Below are 23,269 nucleotides of genomic sequence, written 5' to 3'. Positions count from 1 at the left end.
GATGCCACTCGTCTGTTTGGGTAAAAGGAGTAACGCTCTAATGTGGACTTGGCCCGAGGAAATCTCTGCTTGTCATAACTGCCAAACCCCAGCTCAAAACTTCATCAGAATTGCCACGTGCGAATAAGACAGGAAGAAAAGGGTATTAGCCTGAAATCTCCCTGTTTAAAAATCTCTTTCGGAGTGTTTCACACCTCCAGCTCCCAGGAAGTTTTAAGTTCTTGCAAATGTCCTCCCTTTACCTTCTTAGCGCCCCGGCCCCATGCCTTCCCTCCCGGGCCTCTCAGCTTCCTCGCCGACCCAGCCCTCGGACCCTCGCCCCGAGGGCGGAGACTACAAGTCCCGGCGTGCCCCGCGCGCCCGGCCGGGTGCACTGGGGCTGGGCGCGTGGCGACCGGCGAGCTCTGCACCGGGGAAAGCCTCCCGGCGCTGGCCATGCGGGGAGGTAAGTAATCGCTCGTGCTACGAGGGCACTGGGAACGCGCCCGTCCTACCCCACCCTGTCCAGGATGGAAGGAAACGAAGAAAGCCACGAGAAAAACTGCCCTGCCCTCCCTCGTCTCTGCTGTGTGTCCGGTGCTCCTGCAGCTTGTTGTACCCCCCGAGTGTGTTATCTGTCACCCCGGAGTGGAAGTGGGGGCAGAAGCGTGCCCGGCCCCGTGGAGCGCTGCGGCTCCCTGGGGGCTGCAGGGCGGAGCTAGCAGGAGGGGACCAGGAGATGGCAAGGCTCGGCTGGGCGCTTACCGAGCGCCACACCTCCCTACTCCCTTTCCAAAGATGAGTTCGCCTGGGGAGCCCCCAGTCCCAAAGACAAACGATTTCTTCTTGAAAATCTTAGCCAGAAACTTTCCCCTCTGTCACCAGTGCCACAAGCGAGTCGTTTGGCTGTCGGACGTGACCACTGATTCAAGAGTCTCTCCGGCATCCCCTCTCCTGCCCTATGTTCTGCCCCCACCGCCCCCTCTCCAGGCCCTCCTCAGTTTCCCCTAGAGACCCTCTAGGGCCCTGCTGAGCTCGGCCCTCCCTTCGGCGACTTCTTGAGATGACTTCTGCAGCGCTGTGTACCCAGGTCTGCGCTCGGCGATTCGGACTGGAGACGCCTGCGGGCGGATACCTGGAGGCAAGGCAGGGAGGATGGTTCCCCCGGGAGGGTGCTTGCTCACTAGGGGATGAGAGATCAATAAAAGAAGCCGATTGAGGCACCAGTTTCCCATCCTTCCTGACCCATCTCCCTTCCTATCTGAGCCCATTTCCAAGTGTCCCCGAAAGTACTGCTCCGAAATTTCAGCACGAGGACTTCTGAAGTTACTTTAGCACATCCCATGATATCCTGGATTAGAGGGTCTTGTTGGTTTGCATCTCTATCTCTCACTCCTCTTACACACACAGACACAAACACAATGCATACTGCACATTCTGCAAACACACGAATACCACGACACTATGCACACCACAAACACACACATATACCACAGGTACAACACCCACACATATTACACAGCATACGCTTATCACACATACTGCATTTAAGCTATGCCCTACACACACACCAGACACCACACTACACACAAATAGACTTAATTTTTATTAGCAGAGGGTTAATATCACTTTGTGGAGGGAGTGAGGAGGAAGTGGTTGAGTACTAATATAGATGCTTATACCCACAAATGTCAGTTTACTCCAAAATTAGAAATTAGCTGATGAATGAAACCTCCTGTTGTCAGGATATGTGGCTCATTTTTTATAAAATGGGATTGATTTTTCACAACACCTTCTGAAACCCACACCCTTGTCTAACAGGCAAATTTTGATCACAACAGGCAAGACAGTAAGGGATGTCCTCTTCTATACGTAGGAAGAAATTCTTGGAGGAACAGAATCCTTTCTCCTGTGAGGGTGTCTGAGAGTCAGTATAACTACACATGCTTTGCCTCTCTCCTTTCAAGAGTGGTGGGCTGAACCTAGTATTGTTCTAAGCACTGCCATGACAGTGCTGTCAGGGTACTCTCTTCTCTATCCCTTGCCCCCAGGACTCACAGCCCAGCCCCCTTCCATTTGAATTTAGTTGGAAAACAGTTTAGACACCTCAGATCAACTTCAAAAGCATTATGGAATCTGTTGGTGAAAGAGTCCTCTGTCTCCAGAATAGTTCATCATTTTGATCATTGGTGACAAAACAAACCAAGAAAAAAACCCACTTGTTTGAGCTGTGCTCAAAAAATAGTACTCAAAAATAAAAGAATATTTAGAAGTCTTCCCTAAATTATTATTATTTACTCTTTCAAGGGGGGCCATGGCAAAGATGTGCAGAGAGAGCATTTGAAATTTTTCTCAGTGATGATCTTCCAAGAAGTTGAAAATTTCTAATACCATTCCTGCAAGAAGTAAGGGGAAGAAAATTGACTTTGAAATTCAGACTGCAAATTTAGATCATAGTTGCTGATTTTCTAGTACCCTTAAAAATTGCTAAAGAAAAGAGAGACCAGCAGCTTTTTCCTCAGTTCTGCCCACTCTATACAGTATTTCAGCAGGAGATGACTTTTTCTAGGATCCCTCTGCCCTACCTTGAGAGATTTTGTTGACATCTTGACCTAAAAGTGTGCAAATATTGATTGTTTATTTCAGTGACAACCATTTATGTTCCTAGTTATATACAGTATGCTTGTGGAATGGGAATGTTTCCCTTGAGCAGTAGTTCCTAGTCAAGCAAGGGAACTGTAAGATTGATCAGGGTAACTTAATCAAAAGATCATGCCTGGCCTTTATTCTACCTTCCCCTTTCCTGAACTGGGACTTAGGATGGTGGAAGATACTATGAATTTGGGGGTTGGCACAAATCCTTTTTTTCATATGTAATTAATAAAGTAGCAGGTGCTTATAGAAAAGAAATGTTGAATTTGTTGAATTATGCTTTTTACGCAACTGGGGAAATCTGGTAAAATGAAACCTCCCAGACTAATTGTTTTTGTTTCATAGAATAAAGTTTGTTTTATTTTGAGTTTTTGGCTGACTTCATCTGGTAGGATGAATGCCAAAATTAAAGAATGTGGGCGTCCTCAAGCGATCTGGTCATCTCCTTTGCATCCTCTCTGAAATATGTTACTTCCTGCATAATGAAGTAAAAGGATTTTCTGCTGGGCAGTACTTTCCTTATTCTCACAAAGAGCTTGAAAGCCAGCCCTGGGAATTTTGTCAGCAAAAGAGTAACACAGGACTGCAGCTTCTGGGTGTTCACTGAATATAGCCCATAGGCACTGGACTTTCTCTTATTTTTTCTCCCACAGGGAAGAAAAAAAATAGTTTGACACATGACATTCATGCTCAAAACAGCAGAGACATATGATACAGAAACAAGGAGGGGGAGGGAGAAAATAATAGCCTCTTGATACAGTTTGTTTTCCTTTGATCAAGACAGGTGCAGAGAGAATTCTGCAGCTTGGGGACTTGTGATTCATTCACTTCCACTAATTGTGCTGAAGGTAGTTAGCAAAAGTGAACAGGCACACTGTAGCTTTAAAAAGTCAGCCATGAACCAGAAGGCAGTTGGTGCAGCTTGTGTGTGATTCCTAACGTCATGTTGGCTGAGAGCCAGCCTGGTTTTATTTCACTGTGTCAAATTGTACCTCCTTATTGAATTCCTTTGCCAGCCTACTTTGTGAAAGAAAACATTGGGGTTTCTTTGGCTGTTCTTGATAAGCCATAAAAAAATGACATGTTTTAGTTGCTTCTAGGTAGGTTTTCTTTTTACTCTTCCACAAGAAAAGAAAATAATAATAATAAGACAATGTAGTGTGGTGTTGCAGAGTATCATTGTGAGTGTTTTGTTTTGTTTTGTTTCTGAGATGCTTAGAAAATGGTGAATGTGTAACAGTTTCCAACTGAAGTGAAATCATTCTTTTGGCATGGAGCAAGCAGCACTATCTTCTGTCTACTCTGTAACGGTGTGTGGATGTATGTTAATATCTAGATGTATATTAAATGTTGGATTTCTCTATGAATGATCTAAGTGGTGTAGTGACTGGAAGTTTGTGTGTGTGTGGTATGTGTGTGTGTGTGTATATCAGCAGTGAAGATTATCCCACACTTAACAGTATTATTTGTTAATCATCTACTTCAGTAACAGTGATAAAATCTTGTGAATATACTAAATGATGCACTTGTCATGTCAGAGTAATCCCTAGGGAAGAAGTGCCGAAGTATAAAGTGATTTGAGAGGAAATGTATTTAATTTATGGCTTCAGCTGTAGAAGAACAAGCACGTTTCAGAACTAGTTTTTTTTTTTTCAGCAGTTTTGTTTGTAGCTTTTTCGTCTTGCTAATTGCATATTAATTGTAGAGGGATTTTATTTTTTCTGTGTTCTTCCTACTAAACAAAAAGACAAAGTGATGGATGCTACTATATCTCCTTGAATGTTTTGATGATTTTTACATAAATCTAATGAGCTGCCTACCCTCTCTTACACACATACACACACACCAGCAGCACCTTTCTGTGTTAAGGGCTATCTGACATTTTCGTGAGCTTCCAGCTTTACCAGAGCATGGCCATCTCACAGACAGGTTTTTAAGGTTTTCATTGAGAATATATGAGGTAGGGGAATACTTGCTGACAAAAGCTTTAAGTGCTCTTTTGCATCGCAGTGAAAAAATAGAGGAGAAGTGGGAGTGGACAGAAAAAAAAAAAAATACAGTAAGAAAAAAAGAAATCACAGCCCGAGGTGGAAAGGGGAGGAAAAGGGGGATTGTTTTTGTCGACTTTGACTCATTTATGAGTTGCAGTGTCTTAAGTGAGAGCTTGGCACTGGGAGAAGCTGTGCCAGTTCACACAGCACTTGTTTTGAACAAGGATTCAATTTCATTTGCAAATGCTTATTGTCGAGGCAGGGAGTGCCAGCACAGATGAAAGCACCCCAATCTGTCTCCTCCAATTCTTTAGGTTTAATCACATCTCTCCAATCGCTGAGGGAACTGGAGATTTAAGCAAACATATACGTGAATTGGTGTGAGGCTGTAAAAGGGACCATTATGTTTCCGATTCAGAGTATATATTCTTCTCTCACTTTCAAAGAATTAAACACGAGCTTTTCTCCCTTATTGATTAGTTGCTGAAGTAAAGGAACCCTGCAGCCTCCCCATGCTATCTGTTGACATGGAAAACAAGGAAAATGGCTCTGTCGGTGTAAAAAAGTAAGTGAAACTGGCTTGTGAGTTCTGCTTCTGCAAACAACAGAGGGACTTGGGTTCTATTTTTATACTTCTTGCTTACCTACTACAATACACTGTGGGGGCTGTCTTGGTTCATTGGTCTACACTGGCGACCAGCTTCCCCTCTCCCTCCAGCCCCAATTGCCTTTTTCTGTATTCCATTTCTAAGAGATGACTCAGACATCAAAGTGCATAAAGGGTTAGTGTATCAGGCTTTAAAACAGGGAAGGTTGAAGATTCCAGTCCTGAATTCTGTATATTGAAACAAAAACACAGAGCAAACACAGACTCTGCCTCCCAAGTCCATAGGCTACATGGAGTATGGGGGGGGGGGGGGGGGCGGTGTGTGTGTGTGTGTGTGTGTGTGTGTGTGTGTGTGTGTGAGGGGGAACAGAAAAGAGAGATTGCGTCTTTTTAGAATAAAACCACCCATCTCAAAAATGAAAGCTATAGGAAGGGAAGGAAAAAAGTGTCAGAATACTAAGTTTAACAACTTCTCTGTCCTCATTTTATGAACTGTTCCTTGAATGTGAAATATTTCTGCATATACCAAAGTCTCTTTTTTATATCTGCTCTTACAATTGAAACTTCTGATTATATCTATTGTGAGTTATATGCTTGATACTTTTAAATAGGAAAATTCAGTTGCATTATGTGGTGTATTCTGAAACATGCTATGTATTTTAGACATAAAATATCTGTAAGTATATGAAAAAATATTTATTCTAGGAGTTATATTTTGGCTCTAACCATATTGCTTACAAGGAAGAAGTATGCTCCAAGACAGTGTTGTCTGTTTCATTTTTTCCCTGTCATTTTAGTTTAAAATCTCCTTCAACTTGAGCTTTGGAAGAAGCTAATGTAATCTGTAGAAGTTGTTATAACTGAATGAAAAAATAGTATGCTATATATGTTTATGAATAGAAGGTATCTTTTATATTAAAGTTACATTAAACTTAATAAAATCTGCTTTAAAATTTTCTCCTGTAATTTATATATCAATGCCATGCTTCCATGCTTGTTCCCATGTTTGAAGTTTGGGGAAGGTAGGTGGAGGAGGAATGAAAGAAACAGATGCTTTTTGTAATGTGTCGGTTAGACCAACTGCTTCCAGTAGTACCCTGGGCAGTGATGAAATGACCTACACAGATATTGTCCACCGTGGTAGCCATGAGCTGCGTGTGGCAATTATAAACGTGAAATATGACTAATGTCTGATGAACTGAACTTTTAATTTTATTCAATTTGAATCCATTTTAAAAGTTAACAGCTTCATTGAAATATGATTGCCATATAATAAACTGCCTGTGTTTAAAGTATAAAAGATGATAAGCTCTGACATTTGTATACACCCATGAAACTATTACCAAAATTAAGATAACAAACATATCCATCATCCCCACAGGTTCCTCATAAACCTTTATAATCTCTTCTTCCTGCCCTTCTCTGCCCTTATATTCCCCAGGCAACACTGGTAGTCTCTCACTGAAGATTAGTTTATTTTTCCTAGATTTTTATATAAATGGAATTATTCAGAATGTACTTTTTTTAGGGGGAGGGAAGGGGTCTGGTTTCTTTCTCCCAGAATAATTAATTTAGGATTTGTTTATGTTATAATATGTATCAATAGTTCATTGATTTTTATTACTAAGTAATGTTTTATTGTATGGATATACAACACTTTGTTCATTGTTTGTCCACCCACTTGTTCATAGACTTTTGGGTTGTTCGCATTTATTAGGGATTACAACTAAACTGCCTTGGTCACTTGTGTACAAGTGTGTGTGTGAACATATACATTTTTCTTGGATAAGTATCTAGGAGGGAAGTAACTGGGCCACGTGGTAAGTAAGTAAGTGAAGTCGCTTCTGCTCTTTGCGACCCCATGGACTGTAGCCTACCAGGCTCCTCTGTCCATGGGATTTTCCAGGCAATAGTACTGGAGTGGATTGCCATTTCCTTCTCCAGTGGATCTTCCTGACCCACGGATCGAACCTGGGTCTCCCACATTGTAGACAGACGCTTTACCATCTGAGCCACCAGGGAAGGCCACGTGGTAGGTGTATGCCAAACTTTGTAAGAAATTGCCAAACTATTTTCCGAACTAGTTGTGCCATGTTACATTCCCACCAGCAGTGTGTGAGCATTCCAGTTGTTCTGTGTCCTCAGGAACTTGGTGTGATCGGGCTTCTTCATTTCATTAGGTGTGTTTTGTTTTGTTTTTTAATCTGAAGATGCTTTGTGTAGTATGACCATTTTAACAACATCAATTCTTCCAATCCAAGAGCATGGTATATCTTTCCATTACTTTGAATCATTTTCAGTTTCCTTTATCAGTGTTTTAGATAGTTCTCTCCTTGGTTATTAGGTATGGTTTTAATTTTCATTTCTGTAATGACTGAGGATGTTGAGTTTTTTTTTTTTAATGTGCTTGTTTTATCTACAGATCTTCTTAAGTATTGTTCAGATCTTTTGCCCATCTTTTTATTGGGCTGGTTTTTTAGTATATTATTATGTAGAATTTTTACATATTCAGGTTACAAGTCCTTTGTTATATACATGATTTGAAAATATTTTCTTGTTGTATATAATTTGTTTTTTCATTCTCTCTACAGTGCTTTTCAAAGTGCAGAAGTTTTAAATTTTGATGAAGTCCAGTTTATAAATTTTTTATTTTATGGATAGTGCTTTTAGTGTCACTTATCTAAGAAATATTTGCCTCGCTCAAGGTCACAAAGATTTTCTCTTATGTTTTCTTAGATTTGGGACTATAATTTTTGAGTTAGTTTTTGTATATGGTGTGGAATAAGGATTAAAGTCTTACTGTTGATAGTGGTTTCGGTTGTCGGTTTTTTTGCCTTTGGATACCCAATTGTTCCAGCACCATTTGTTGAACTATCTCTGCAACTTTGTTGAAAAAAATAACTGATCAAATATCTGTAGCTCTAGTTCTGGACTCTATTTTATTCCATTGATATTTTGTATGTATTTATGAGAGTCCCATGGATGGAGGAGCCTGGTAGGCTGCAGTCCATGGGGTGGCTGAGGGTTGGACACGACTGAGCGACTTCCCTTTCACTTTTCACTTTCATGCATTGGAGAAGGAAAGGGCAACCCACTCCAGTATTCTTGCCTGGAGAATCCCAGGGACAGGGGAGCCTGGTGGGCTGCCGTCTATAGGGTCACACAGAGTCAGACACGACTGAAGCGACTTAGCAGCAGCAGCAGCAGCATCCCAATACAACACTGTTTGGGTAACTATACCTTTATGATAAATCTTGAAATCAGGTAGTATTATCCACTCAACTTTGATTTTTTTTGGAACTTGTTTTGGCACTCTTAGGTCCTTTGCTTTTCCATATAAATCAGCTTTTAAATTTCTACCCCCAAAAAATACCTGCTGTCATTTGACTGGTATTGCATTGAATTATAGATCAATTTAAGGAGAATTGACATTTTAACAATATTGTGTCTTCCAACTCATTAACACAGCATTTCAATCCATTACTTAGGTCCTCTTTAATTTCTCTCAGCAATGTTTCATAGTTTTCAGTGTGCAGGTCTTGCACATATTTCATCAGATATATCCCTCCATATTTCATATTTTTACACTATAATTAATGGTTGTTGTTGTTTAGTTGCTAAGTCATGTCTGACTCTTCTGTGATCCCATGGACTGTGGCCCACCAGGCTTCCCTGTCCATGGGATTTCCCAAGCAAGAATACTGGAGGAAGTTGCCATTTCCTTCTCTATGAGATCTCCCCGACCCAGGGATTGAACTTGCATCTCCTGCATTAACAGCAGATTCTTTAACACTGAGTCACCAGAGAAGCCCCATTATTGATAGTGCTTTTTAAATTTAAATTTCTAGTTGTTTATTGCTAGTATAAAGAAATATGGCAGGTTTTTTTTTAATGTTAATCTTGTATCCTACAACCTTGCTAAACTCACTTATTACTTCTAATGGCTTTTTCATAGACTCTGTCAGATATTTAACATAGACAGCTATGTCTTGTGAATAAAGACAGTTTTACTTTTTCTTTCCCACTGTGGATACCTTTCATTTCTTTTTCTTACTTTATTGTGCTGAATAAGATCTCCAGTAAAAAGTTGAATAGCACTGGTGAGATTAGACATCCTAATTTTGTTCTCAATCTTAAGACAAGAAAAACTTTTACTTTTTTTCTTGTCTTTCTTTTCAGCCTGCTTTTAAAATTTTCTCTGGGTCATTGATTGTTGAGCAATTTGATTATGAGACTCAGTGTAGTTTTATTCATCTTTCTTGTGTTTAAAGTTTGTTTTTTGGGAGGGGGAATCTATGGGCTTAGTTTTTATCAAGTTTGGAAATTTCTTTTTTTTTTATTTTATTTTTTTATTTTTATTTTAATTGGAGGCTAATTACTTTACAATATTGTGGTGGTTTTGCCATACATTCACATGAATCAGCCATGGGTATACATGTGTTCCCCATCCAGACCCTCCCTCTGACCACCCTCCCCATCCCATCTCTCAGGGTCATCCCAGTGCACCAGCCCTGAGCACCCTGTCTCATGCATGGAACCTGGTCTGGTGATCTATTTCACATATGATAATATACATGTTTCAATGCTATTCTCCCAAATCATCCCACTCTCACCTTCTCCCACAGAGTCCAACAGTCTGTTCTTTATATCTGTGTCTCTTTTGCTGTCTCACATATAGGGTCATTGTTAGCATCTTTATAAATTCCATATATAGGCATTAGTATACTGTGTTGGTGTTTTTCTTTCTGACTTACTTCGCTCTCTATAATAGGCTGCAGTTTCATCCACCTCATTAGAACTGATTCAAATGTATTCTTTTTAATAGCTGAGTAATATTTCATCGTGTATATGTACCACAGCTTTCTTATCCATTCGTCTGTTGATGGGCATCTAGGTTGCTTCCATGTCCTGGCTATTGTAAACAGTGCTGCGATGAACATTGGGGTACACATGTTTCTTTCAATTCTGGTTTCCTCAGTGTGTATGCTCAGCAGTGGGATTGCTGGGGGAAATTTTCAACTGTTATTTTTTAAATTTTCTTTGGTCTTTCTCCACTTCTCCTTTGGGGACTCCAGTTATAGGTTTATTTGATCACTTGATATTGCCCCACAATTCACTGATACCCTGCTAATTTTTTTCCCAGTCTTTTTTCTGTGTTTCATTTTTGGATAGTTTCTATTGCTTTTCCTTAAGTTCACTAATCTTTTCTTCTGAAATGTATAATCTCTTGTTAATCCCACCCAATGCATTTTTCATTTCAAACAAGTTTTCATCTCTAGAAGTTCAGCTTGGTCTTTTTAAATCTTTCATGTCTTCACTTTACATATCCTTCCCTCTAGCTTCTGAACGTATGAAATATAGTCATAAAATTGTTTCAATGTCCTTGTCTACTAATTCTATCACTTCTCAGTCGGTTTCAGTTGATTGGTTTTTCTTTTCACTATGGGTCATATTTTTCTGCTTCTTTGTACGCTTGGTAATTCTTTATTGAAAATTAGGTGTTTTGAATTTTTCCTTGTTGAATGTTCGATAATTTTGTATTCCTGTAAATATTCCAGATCTTTGTCCTGGGATGTGCTTGAATTAGTTGGAAACAAGCAATTGATCCTTTGAAGCCTTATTTTATTAATAAGTATTGTTAGTCAAGACTAGAGCTGTATTTACCCTTTTTTCCCCCTTTTATTGAAGTAAGACCCACATTTCTACTATAACCAATACTCCTGAATGATGCGATATTCCTCTCTGGAAGATAGAAACAAGCACTGTTCCCAACTCTGTGTGATCTCTAAGGATTTTTGTCTCTAATTCTTTTTCATGATTCTTTCCCCAGCTTATTTCTTCATGTGTATGTGATAATCAGTACTCCACTGAGCACTTGAAGGGAAACTTCTACACATCTCCAGAGTTCCCTCTCTGTAGCTGTCTCCTCTCTGGAACTCTGCACCCGGGCACAGCCTAAAATCTCTCTTCAGGCAGTAAGTGGCCAGGGCTACCATGCTTATTCCCACCCTTCAGGGACCACTATTCTTTACTGCCTGTGTCCAGTGCCTTGAGTGCCAGTTTCATACATCTTGTCAATTTTTTAGTTGTTTTAGGTAGAAGTGTAGTTCTGGGCCCCATGACTCCACCTTGATCAGAAATAGCAGTCTCAGTTGATATAGCAAGTGGCTATTGGCTAACCTGTTGGCCAAGATAGAGTTAGATTATAATACTGAATCCCTAAAACATAGAGTCTTAAGGCTCTCTCTGAGATCTGCTCAAACTGGGGTCACAGTTGCTTCCATTTTGTTTTCCAGGCATGGAAAATAAAGTTGCTTTATTAGACAATGTACTTCACAAAGGATCATTTCCAAAGAAGCCTAGGATAATGACCTATTCACTGGCCGTGTGCTACTGCTCAGAGCTTTAGTTTTACAAGGCTATTGTTTATGGAGTCCTTTCTCTGTGTCTAGCACTTTGTGTGAGCCTTGTTAATCCTCACAACCATATTTTGAGGTATGTGCTACAATTCCCATTTTATAGTGGAGAAAACGAAAGCTCCAGGAGGTAAAAGACCTTCTAAGAGTTCATTGCTTATAAGTCCTGATGTTGGTATTTAGGTTTAAAGTCTGGCATTGAAGCCTGAGCCCTTTCTTCTGCACTGGGGTGACTAGGTTTTCAAAGGTAGCTTTCAGTCTCTTTCACCAGAGGCACAGCTCTCACTCCCAGGGGGCTATAGAAGCCTAAGTACCCAAGATTTGTAAATGATGGAAACATTCAATACTATGACCATAACTTAACAAAGACAGGACTTCCCTTTTCAAAATGGCATATTTCTTCTAAGTATAAGATATATCATAAGTCTGTTCTAAGTTATGCTAGGCAGTGTTTCTCAAAGTGAATTTGTATCACTTGGAGGGCATGTTAAAATACAGGCAGCTGGGCCACACCTCCAGAGTTTCTGTTCGGTACATCCCAAAGGCCTGGGAACTTGTGTTTTAACATGTTCTCTGGTAGTGTTGATGCTGATGTCCAGTGGCTTTGGAAAACAATTTGGCATTATTTTCCAGTGTTGAACCATGAAATATTTTATAACTCAAGTCCATTTCTGGATATATGTTAGTGCCAGATATATACTAGAAATGACATTTGAACCATAGATGTAATTTAACATTTTCTGGTGGTCATATTTAAACAGATGAAATTAATTTTAATATAGTTTATATTTGACTGAAAATACCCAGGATGTTATCATTTTTAAATGTAGTCAATATAGCACATTATTAATGAAATAGTTTATATTTCTGTGCTAAATTTTATCAGTGCACTATATATTTTACAGTTAGAGTATGTTTCAGTTTGGATGGAAAAATTTTATTATAAATATTTGATCTCTATTAGATTTCATAAAATTTGTGATTGAAAAAGTAGAATCACATACCTAAATAATTCTTAAAAGTCTCAATAAATGAATCAAGTACCAAAAATTATTTTCCTTTAATACATTTGTGTACATTGACACAACTTGTTCTTCTTCTATTTTGTATATTTCCTTTTTGTTCATTTATTTGTCTGCACCAGGTCTTAGCTGTGGCATGTGGGATCTAGTTCCCTGACCAAGGATCGAACCTGGGCCCCCTGCATTAGGAGCCGGGAGTCTTAGCCACTGGACCACCAGGGAAGTTCCTGGTTCTTCTATTTTAGATTTGACTTGACTTGGAAGCAATAGCGTATCCTTTCAAAACTAAGTTAAATTTGCTGATACTCAAAAAAATCATATTGTTAGCATTAAATTCAAAAGTGTATTACATAAATTTATAAGACATATAAATTTATCCAATAAATCATTCTTCAAATTTCTCTTCAAATTGATTTATGTTAGAAAGATGTGTAAAATTATTTTTATTATACTCTGAAAAGTTACAATTTCAACACAAAATTTTGTGCCTCTTTACCTAGGTTACAAATCAGCATTTCCTTTTTTAGGAGCTTCAAATTAATCTCATTTACATGTAGTCTGATATATCAATGAGAAAATACGAATTTCTCTGCCATTTTTTGTCTTTAATTATTGAATATTTGGAAAGCATTTTTTGTTTTAATGAAATCTTGAATTGTACTTAACAATACAATAAGTCTTTGTATATTTCTTCTATAACTTAACGAGTATTGGCAAAGAACACAGATCTTTAAATGTGCTCTGTTTCTTTTAAGAGTTCCATTGTTCGGCATTGATCTGTGGCATTTACAAATATTTATGGAATGATTTAACAATGGCATTCTTGACACATTTCAGGAGTCCGCTTCAAAAAACCGAACACATGTATCATACAGTAGAATGAAGCAATGAAATACGTCTCCTGTTTTAAAAGTATATTAAAACCAGATTTTTTTAAACTTAGTGTGGCTGAAGTACCATCTACCAGGATAGGATTTAATTTTTTCAAATCTAGCTGAAGTTATTCTTCAACAAATATAAAACATTTAAAATATTTAAATAGGAATTCAGTTTTTCAGGCCATAAATTGATAACATTTCTTCTTAAATTTGGAAGTCTTCTGAGATAAAGCAGACTCCAAGTATGAACTTGGCAGTGTCTTTGATGTTATGGGCTTCCCTTGTGACTCAGATGGTAGAGTCTGCCTGCAATGCAGGAAACCCGGGTTTGATCCCTGGGTCAGGAAAATCCCCTGGAGAAGCGAATGGCTACCCACTCCAGTATTCTTGCCTGGAGAAGTCTATGGACAGAGGAGCCTGGCATGTTACAGTCGGTGGGGTCACAAATAGTCAGACATGACTGAGTGACTAACACTTTTCACTTTTGATGTTGCACTACTCATCTACAGCTAAAGAAAAGTAGTTGTGTTTTTCCAAATTTGAACCAATCGATCTTAGATACTGTTAAAAAGATCTTACATTCTTCGGGCAATTGTTTGATGGCATGATTGAAAAATGTCTCACTTTTGATGAACTGCCTTTTTAGTATTTTATCATAATATTCTAAAAACTGAATATAACAACATAGCTATTGAAAAAACTGTGTTCTTTTTTTGTGCTAGAATCCAAGTTGTTTATAGCTGGGCAAATTTATGAGCTCAGATTCTGTTTAAAATCACTTCAAAATGTTTTGTTGGATGTTGAATTTTGATTACAGGTGTCTAATGTTATTAGCTCTTTTTGACTGTTGAGAAGCAAGTTACCAAATTCACTATGTCTTTGCTAAAAATGTCACTTAATGTTTATCCATTTTTCTTTTTTTTTTTTTTTTGTCTTGGTATTTTTCCTTAGGTTGGGTGTTTTTTTTTTTTTTTTACAATATTGTATTAGTTTTGCCAAATATCGAAATGAATCCGCCACAGGTATACCTGTGTTCCCCATCCTGAACCCTCCTCCCTCCTCCCTCCCCATACCCTCCCTCTGGGTCGTCCCAGTGCACCAGCCCCAAGCATCCAGTATCGTGCATCGAACCAGGACTGGTGACTCGTTTCCTACATGATATTATACATGTTTCAATGCTATTCTCCCAAATCTCCCCACCCTCTCCCTCTCCCACAGAGTCCATAAGACTGATCTATACATCAGTGTCTCTTTTGCTGTCTCGTACACAGGGTTATTGTTACCATAAACAGCTTTTTTCCTTTTGCTCTGCTCCAACGAATTGCAATTGCTGTTCATCATGAAATTTCCAATATACTTTGAGTCGGGCTCCTTTTTTCTTTACTGTTCTGACTCTGGTGCTAGTTTCTGCATCTCCTTTTGATTCTGCATCAGTGGTATGCCTCCTTTTTACATTTTAAAATGTATCCATACTTACTTTTAACTAAAATATTTTATTGCAATTAAAATTGTAAGATTATTAATTACCAATTACAACATACAAAGAGAGTCTTATAACCTGTGCTGTCGGCATCAAACACATTACAATATCACATGGGTGCATAGAAAAGATCATTTATCCTGAATCAATGTATAGATGCCAACTGGATTGCCATGTGTTTATGTGTAAAACTAGAGAAAGAGAGCTGCATCTGATTGAACTTCAAAGTAGTTTCTAGGCACTGCAATGGTTAAAGGGAAATGTTATCACACCAAAACAATAAAGTTGTGTTGATCAGAAACACAATTTACTTTAATTCGGGTTTTTAAATTTAAACTAGTTAAAATGAAAAACCCAATTTCTTAGTTGGATTTTTAATGCTCAACAGCCACCTGTGTTTAGAGGCTACAATATTGCACAGGTTATAGCCAAAACAAGCTCTTGCACACATGCATGGGGAGAAAGGTTAAATGAATATGGGGTTGGGGAGGATGATTCCCTCAGGTCAGGGATGCAGGGGTGGGATGGATATAAGCATTGTCAAGATTATAGTTTTTTAAAAAAATATTATAGCTTCTATTTTGCATGATGGATTCATGGTGATTATTAAGTTTTAAAATAATTAAATAATTAAGAGGGAGCCATCTTAATAGTTTGGGGTATGTTCTTCTAGACAGTTTCTATATAGAGCTCTCTGTATCCATATATATGTGTGCTGTGCTTAGTCACTCTGTCATATCCGACGCTTTGTGACCCTATGGACTGCAGCCCGCCAAGCTCCAAGCCCGCCAAGGACTCTCCAGGATACCACTCCAAGAATACTGGAGTGGGTAGCCATTCGCTTCTCCAGGGGATCCTCCTGACCCAGGGATCAAACTCAGGTCTTTTGCATTGCAGGCAGATTCTTTACTGTCTGAGCCACCAGGGAAGCCCAATGAATATGGAGACATAAACTTTTATTGAACAAATGGGATCATAATGTTCTCTTTTTTATGGATTTCAGAATCACAGATTTTGAATTAATCAAAACTTTGGTACATGACACTCTTGCTATTGATCTATGTTTAATCATGTAGAATTTTCAATAAATTATAAAAAATTCTAGGTGTTTCACATGTATGTGCGTATCTATACAACTTACAAGTATACATGTGAATATTTTTCCCCATTCATTTAGTCTTATTACTCCATTTTTCATCAGTTGGTCTTTTATCCCTTTTTTCCTTTTCTTCTAGGAGGGAGGAGGAACTAATATTCCCACACACAATAGATGCTTTTAGTAAGTTAGCAGCTTTTCAAGTGGTTTATCTCCCCACCACCACCAACCCCTCACCCCACGGTGGAGAAGCTCTACTGCAATAGAATGCTCACAGCAACAAAGCTTAGCAACCTTCAAAAGAAGCTATTTCTTATTAAAATCATGCCTTTTCTTGCTCATGTATCTCACCGTCTTCTTCTGCCTTTGTGTTCAGTTGGTTGTTTTATTATGAAGCAAAGACTAAATTTTGTAACTAACATTTCTTTTATAATTAGTAAAGTGATACTTTTCTTAGTAATGAATATTGGAAAGTTTTCAACTCACTTTAATATTGAAATACTAGCTTTTAAACATTGAGATATAATTTTCATATAATGTATCAGTTTCAAATATACCACATAATAATTCATTATTCACCACGATAATTCAAATGTTCACCACGATGACTGTAGTTAACATGAATCACATACACAGTTAAAGTTTTTTCTTCTGATAAGAATTTTTAAGATCTACTGTCTTTAACAACTTTTGAATATACAGTACAGTATTATTAGTTATAGTCACCATGCTGAATGTTACATCCCCATGAATTACTTATTTTATAACTGGAAGTTTGTACATTTTGACCACTTTCACCCATTTAGTGCTCTGCAACCCCTCCCCTCACCTCTGGCAACCACCAATCTGTTCTCTGTATCTTTGGTTTTGGATTTACTTTTTTTGAATATTTTATTTTTAGATTCCACATATAAGTGAGATTATGTATTTGTCTTTGGCTGACTTATTTGACTTGCAGAGGGCATTTAAAATGCCCTCACATTCAATTTATATTGTCAAAAATGACAAGACTTCCTTTTTATGGCTGAATACTATTATATTCTATATATATATATATATATACATACACATACACACACACACACACACCACATTTTCTTTATTTTCCGGTGATGGACACTCAGATGGCTTTCATGTCTAGGCTATTGTAAATAGTGATGTAATGAATGTGAGGGAGCTATATCTTTTGGATTTAGTGTTTTTCTTTCTTTTAGTTAGATGCCCAGAAGCAAAATTGCTGAATTGTATGGTAGTTCTGTTTTTAATTTTTTTCAGGAACCTACCTACTATTTTCCATACTACAATTCTACCAATAATGCATAAGGGTTCCCTTTCCACATCTTTGCCAGCATTTGTTATCTCTTGTTTTTTTCTTATGCCTTTCTAAAGGGCATAAGATACTTCCTTATTGTTTTGGTTTGCATTTCCCTGATAATTAATGGTTCAGTACATCTTTTCATATACCTGTTGGCCATCTGCGTATCTTCTTTGGAAAAAATGTCTATTCAAATCCTCTGCCCGTTTTTAAATTTGATTGTTTATTAATATTTATTTTTACTGTGGAGTTATATGTATTCTTTATGTATTTTGGATTTGCAAGTATTTTCTCCTGTTCAGTAGGTTGCCTTCGCACTTTGTTGGTTCTGTTTGCTCTGCAGAAGATTTTTAGTCTAATATAGTCCCACTTGTTTATTTTTGCTTTTATTGCCTCTGTTTTTGGAGTCAGATCCAAAAAAAAAAAAAAAATCATCGCGAAGACTGATGTCAAAGAGCTTACCACTTATGTTTTCTTCTACAGGCTTTATGGTTTCAGGCCTTACATTCAAATCTTTGACCCACTTTGAATTAATTTTTCTATGTGGTATAAGGTAGTGTTCCAGTTTCATTCTTTTGCACATCATCCTCTTGTTTTTCCAGCACCATTTATTGAAGAGACTATCTTTTCCCCTTTGTATATTCTTGGCTCATTTGTCATTAATTAATTGGCCATATGTGCATTAATACTAACTTTTGAAATAGCCCTCTCTGAGGACTGTTAACTATTAAATATTAAGCTAATTATTAAATTTAAAGAAGTTGTCATTCTTAATGTGAATTCAAGATTAGGAAGTGAATGATAGAAGTAAGATATTAGGATAACGTTAGAAATTATTATTGGTATTACTAGAATTTCTATTGGTATTGCTAGAATTTTTAGGTAGGGCTTCCCTGGTGGCTCATATGGTAAAGAATCTGTCTACAATACATGAGACCTGGGTTCGATCCCTGGCTTGGGAAGATCCCATGGAGAAGGGCATGGCAACCCACTCCAGTATTCTTGCCTGAAGAATTCCACAGACATCAGAATTCAGGTGGCTACAGTCCATGTGGTTGCAAAGAGGTAGACACAACTGAGTGACTAACATGCCAAATTTCAAAACTCTGACTTCATTGTAGAATTATTAAAGAGACCTTTCATATAACAAAAATAACAATAGCTACCATTACTTACCTCATTTAAAAAAAATCCAGCAATGTTTATGTGTATAGCAACCCACATATCAGTCAGGCATCTAATTCTAAGGGAATCAGTCACATCTAGGGTTAAATAAATAACTTCACAGGATATTTATTTATTTGCCTGGAAGTCCTGCAAGGTTCCTTAGGGAAGGAGGAAGAGGAAGCTGTTAGAAGTAATTGTGCATCTGATCACTGGCTTCAGCTTTTGTTCATTTACTCGTATTCCTGTCCTTTTGTGTTGTCAAGTAAATAATCAGCAGTCCTTAGATGTGTGTTTTTTAAAAGCAAGGCGGAGATTGCAACCAGCTTGCTGCAACCAGACTCCACAACCATACTGCTTGAGTCTACCTGCTTGAGTGAGGGTTCCCGGCACACTGTTCTTTCCAGGGAATAGCAGTCTGGAACAGAGAGTGATCTCAATGTAAGATTCCACTCTACTAAACACATGGGAGAATAAAATAAAGCTCCCAAGACATTTAAGTGGCTAAATATCAAATACTTCTTAACAGATAGTTTGTTAGAAAGAAAGGAAAAAAGGGAGGGAGGGAGAGAGAGAAGGAGGAAACAAGAAGGAAGAAGAAAAGAGAAACAGAAAGGAGAAGGGGGGAGTGGAGAGGAGAGGGGGAAAGTGAGCCACTAATTCAGACATGCAACATGACCTTTCTAATCAGAATCTGATGTCGTAACCCTTCTGTGGATATATTTGGTAGGATAAGTCAGAGTGCTATATGTATGGATTCTTGAATCAGAGAATATATGGTAGTTGATAGTGATACTTGTAATTGGTAGTTTTATTTTTCTTCAGTTCAGTTCAGTCACTCAGTCGTGTCTGATTCTTTGTGACCGCATGAATCAGAGCATGGCAGGCCTCCCTGTCCATCACCAACTCCCGGAGTTCACTCAGACTCATGTCCATCAAGTCGGTGATGCCATCCAGCCATCTCATCCTCTGCCGTCCCCTTTTCCTTCTGCCCCAATCCCTCCCAGCATCAGAGTCTCTTCCAATGAGTCAACTCTTCGCATGAGGTGGCCAAAGTACTGGAGTTTCAGCTTTAGCATCATTCCTTCCAAAGAACACCCAGGGCTGATCTCCTTCAGAATGGACTGGTTGGATCTCCTTGCAGCCCAAGGGACTCTCAAGAGTCTTCTCCAACACCACAGTTCAAAAGCATCAATTCTTCAGTGCTCAGCTTTCTTCACAGTCCAACTCTCACATCCATACATGACCACTGGAAAAACCATAGCCTTGACTAGACGGACCTTTGTTGGCAAAGTAATGTCTCTGCTTTTCAATATGCTATCTAGGTTGATCATAACTTTTCTTCCGAGGAGTAAGCGTCTTTTAATTTCATGGCTGCAGTCACCATCTGCAGTGATTTTGGAGCCCAAAAAAATAAACTCTGACACTGTTTCCACTGTTTCCCCATCTATTTCCCATGAAGTGATGGGACCAGATGCCATGATCTTCGTTTTCTGAATGTTGAGCTTTAAGCCAACTTTTTCACTCTCCTCTTTCACTTTCATCAAGAGGCTTTTCAGTTCCTCTTCACTTTCTGCCATAAGGGTGGTGTCATCTGCATATCTGAGGTTATTGATATTTCTCCCAGCAATCTTGATTCCAGCTTATGCTTCTTCCAGCCCAGCGTTTCTCATGATGTACTCTGCATATAAGTTAAATAAGCAGGGTGACAATATACAGCCTTGACGTACTCCTTTTCCTATTTGGAACCAGTCTGTTGTTCCATGTCCAGTTCTAACTGTTGCTTCCTTACCTGCATATAGGTTTCTCAAGAGGCAGGTCAGGTGTTCTGGTTTTCCCATCTCTTTCAGAATTTTCCACAGTTTCTTGTGATCCACACAGTCAAAGGCTTTGGCATAGTCAATAAAGCAGAAATAGATGTTTTTCTGGAACTCTCTTGCTTTTTTGATGATCCAGCGGATGTTGGCAATTTGAGCTTTGCTTCCTCTGCCTTTTCTAAAACCAGCTTGAACTTCAGGAATTTCACGGTTCACGTATTGCTGAAGCCTGGATTGGAGAATTTTGAGCATTACTTTACTAGTGTGTGAGATGAATGCAATTGTGCAGTAGTTTGAGCATTCTTTGGCATTGCCTTTCTTTGGGATTGGAATGAAAACTGACCTTTTCCAGTCCTGTGGCCACTGCTGAGTTTTCCAAATGTGCTGGCACATTGAGTGCAGCACTTTCACAGCATCATCTTTCAGGATTTGAAAGAGCTCAACTGGAATTCCATCACCTCCACTAGCTTTGTTCATAGTGATGCTTTCTAAGGCCCACTTGACTTCACATTATAGGATGTCTGGCTCTAGGTGAGTGATCATACCATCATAATTATCTTGGTCATAAAGATCTTTTTTGTACAGTTCTTCTGTGTATTCTTGCCACCTCTTCTTAATTTCTTCTGCTTCTGTTAGCCCACCCTCATGACCACATTTAACCTTAATTGCTCTATCTCCGAAAAGCCCCTGCCCACACTGAGGGTTAGGACTTCAGCATAGGAATTTTGGGGGTCAGGTGGACACAATTCAGTCTTAACATATTTTCTTATGATAAAAGTTTGGTTATGTTTGGTTATTCCCTTAAATAAATGACAACTTGGGTTAAGGATTGAATCTGTTCAATTTACCATTTGTGCATTGTAAATAGCTACCTTAAGGAAGTATACATTTCAAAAGAGTAAGATGAGCAAAACTTAGAGTCAGCTAATCATATCATCATATTTTAAATGTGATAACAACAAGGAGTTCCTATCAAAGTCAGCAGAATTCACAAACATGCATTATATATCTTCTATACATTAGTAGCTTGAAGGGTTGCTGTTTTCTACATAGATTCTGGTGTGCTACTGATATTCCTACAAAGGAAAACCGAGTTTGTTAAAGCATTAAAGCCACAGTCAGTCCTTTGGAATAGTGACCACTGTGCCTGGCTCAGAGCAGGGATGGGGAGCTCTGCAGGCCGTCTGTATGCAGTTGTCTTTAATATTATTACGGGAGTATGAAACATTCCTATGTTTATGTGTAGTGTGAATGTGGGTGTGAATTGTATCTGATAGCAAATAAAATACAAAAATGCATGGAATCCTCTTGAGAGGAATGTCTTTATTTCCTCCAGGTCAGAGGTCTTTATTTGTACTAGGAAGTTGAGAACAGGTGGGGGAAAAGGCAGATTTGTTTTCAGAAAAATGAAGTGGGGTGTTTGGGAGACATTCCTAGCAGAGGAATGCCAAGGACAGAGTGCCCTGTGATTTCAGAGGAAACGCATGAGCCTGAGGGAAGATGTCTCTTAGGAAAGAAATGATGCAGGAAGACTGACCTCCCTGTTCCTGGGACCTGATCCTGGTGTTGCTCTGGATTCAGGGCTCCACACACCTAACACAGCCTGACTCACACTGCCCTCCCTCCCTCCCTCCATTCCTCTTCTTCCTTAACTGTTCTTTGTAATAAGGCAGGGAACATGTTAAAACCGTTCTTCATCATGCAGCTGACTTGAGATTTTCCTTTTCACTAGACTGCAAGTTCCCAAGCCTTAAGTGCCAGACTCATCGTGAGCAAGTGAAACTTAATTGATGATGGGAATAAAAGATTGATTGAGTTTATTAGAAAGGAGATGTTTAACCAGTATCTATTTTAAGTAAGTAGAGTTCTAACCCTTAAAAGCTGAACAAACAGGGTTTTGAGTAGCATAACCAAAGCTGTGGATATGGGAAGGTCCAGGATGTTGACTGGTTGGATTTCAGTACAAACTTGGAATGGGAAAGAAGCCTGGAAAGTTATGTTTGAATTAAATCCCTGAGTGCCAAATATACAGAAGAGCTATTTGCTCTTTCAGTACTTTTGTTGCTTGGGTATGTGGCAGTGAAATGCAGTCAACTCTTATGTAGCTGGATATTAAAAAATGAAAAATGTCCTGTCAGGAAACTTTAAATCATCCTGTCTCTTTGTCTGGCTGTCTTTAAGCCAGATACCTACTTGTTAGGATGAAGGGAGAGGGAGAAAAAAAAAATGGAGATAAACTGAAAGCTCATTTGGTTGCTTCATCCTTAGCTATGTCCATAGGCCAAGAGATCAGTGTTGATTTATTGTGATCAAATTTATATTGCTTTTAGCCAAAGGCTGTTTTAAGATATGACCAAAGAGTAGGTTAATATAATTTGAAAAGTAAGTTATCAAGATCAAAATAGTACAAAGTTCAAGTGTATTTCTGAGTGGAAACGCAAGTAACATTGAGAAATAGCTTTATAAAAGGAGTAGCATGATAAATAAATGTCACCGTAATATATTAACTAATAGAAAGTAAGTTTCGCTCTGAACTTTAAAGTTGAAATGCAATTAATAGGTATAACAGGGTTTTGAAATCCCATATGGGCTGTATTTATCCAGAGTTTCCTTCTGGTCTTATCAACCTTCAGAATCTATAAAAGCATAACTATCGTAAAATATACACACTAAATTCCAAGAAAGAGTTTCGAATATTTTTCACCTGTTTCCACGAATAAAATTAAAGGGGAATGGGCACTTCTGCTGCTAGCACTTCAAATTATCATGTGCCAACATGAAAACATTCACCATAAGGTCATAATCTGCATGTATCTGCCAAATTTGTTATTTATTGCATTTCTGTCCTCACA

At 38.5% G+C, this 23,269-nt stretch overlaps 1 protein-coding gene across 2 annotated transcripts in view; it reads left to right on the top strand.

The window, feature by feature from the left end:
• The first annotated feature begins 212 nt into the window (after positions 1-212).
• Positions 213-23,269, top strand: part of SAMD13 (sterile alpha motif domain containing 13) — a 52,905-nt gene continuing 29,848 nt past the window's right edge. Inside the window, exons 1-2 of one of the 2 annotated variants that reach the window (XM_019957211.2) lie at positions 359-445; positions 5,103-5,187. In XM_019957211.2, coding sequence (XP_019812770.2) covers positions 436-445; positions 5,103-5,187 — 95 coding nt within the window. In that variant the 5' untranslated portion in view covers positions 359-435. Of the gene's footprint in view, positions 446-5,102; positions 5,188-23,269 lie in introns of both variants that reach the window. The other variant, XM_070786215.1, reaches the window with a different exon arrangement.

The sequence above is a fragment of the Bos indicus genome, chromosome 3 (assembly GCF_029378745.1).
Source record: "Bos indicus isolate NIAB-ARS_2022 breed Sahiwal x Tharparkar chromosome 3, NIAB-ARS_B.indTharparkar_mat_pri_1.0, whole genome shotgun sequence".
NCBI classification, from domain to species: Eukaryota; Metazoa; Chordata; class Mammalia; order Artiodactyla; family Bovidae; genus Bos; species Bos indicus.
Note: the sequence above shows the minus strand (reverse complement) of the source record. Positions and strands in the feature narration are given on the sequence as shown.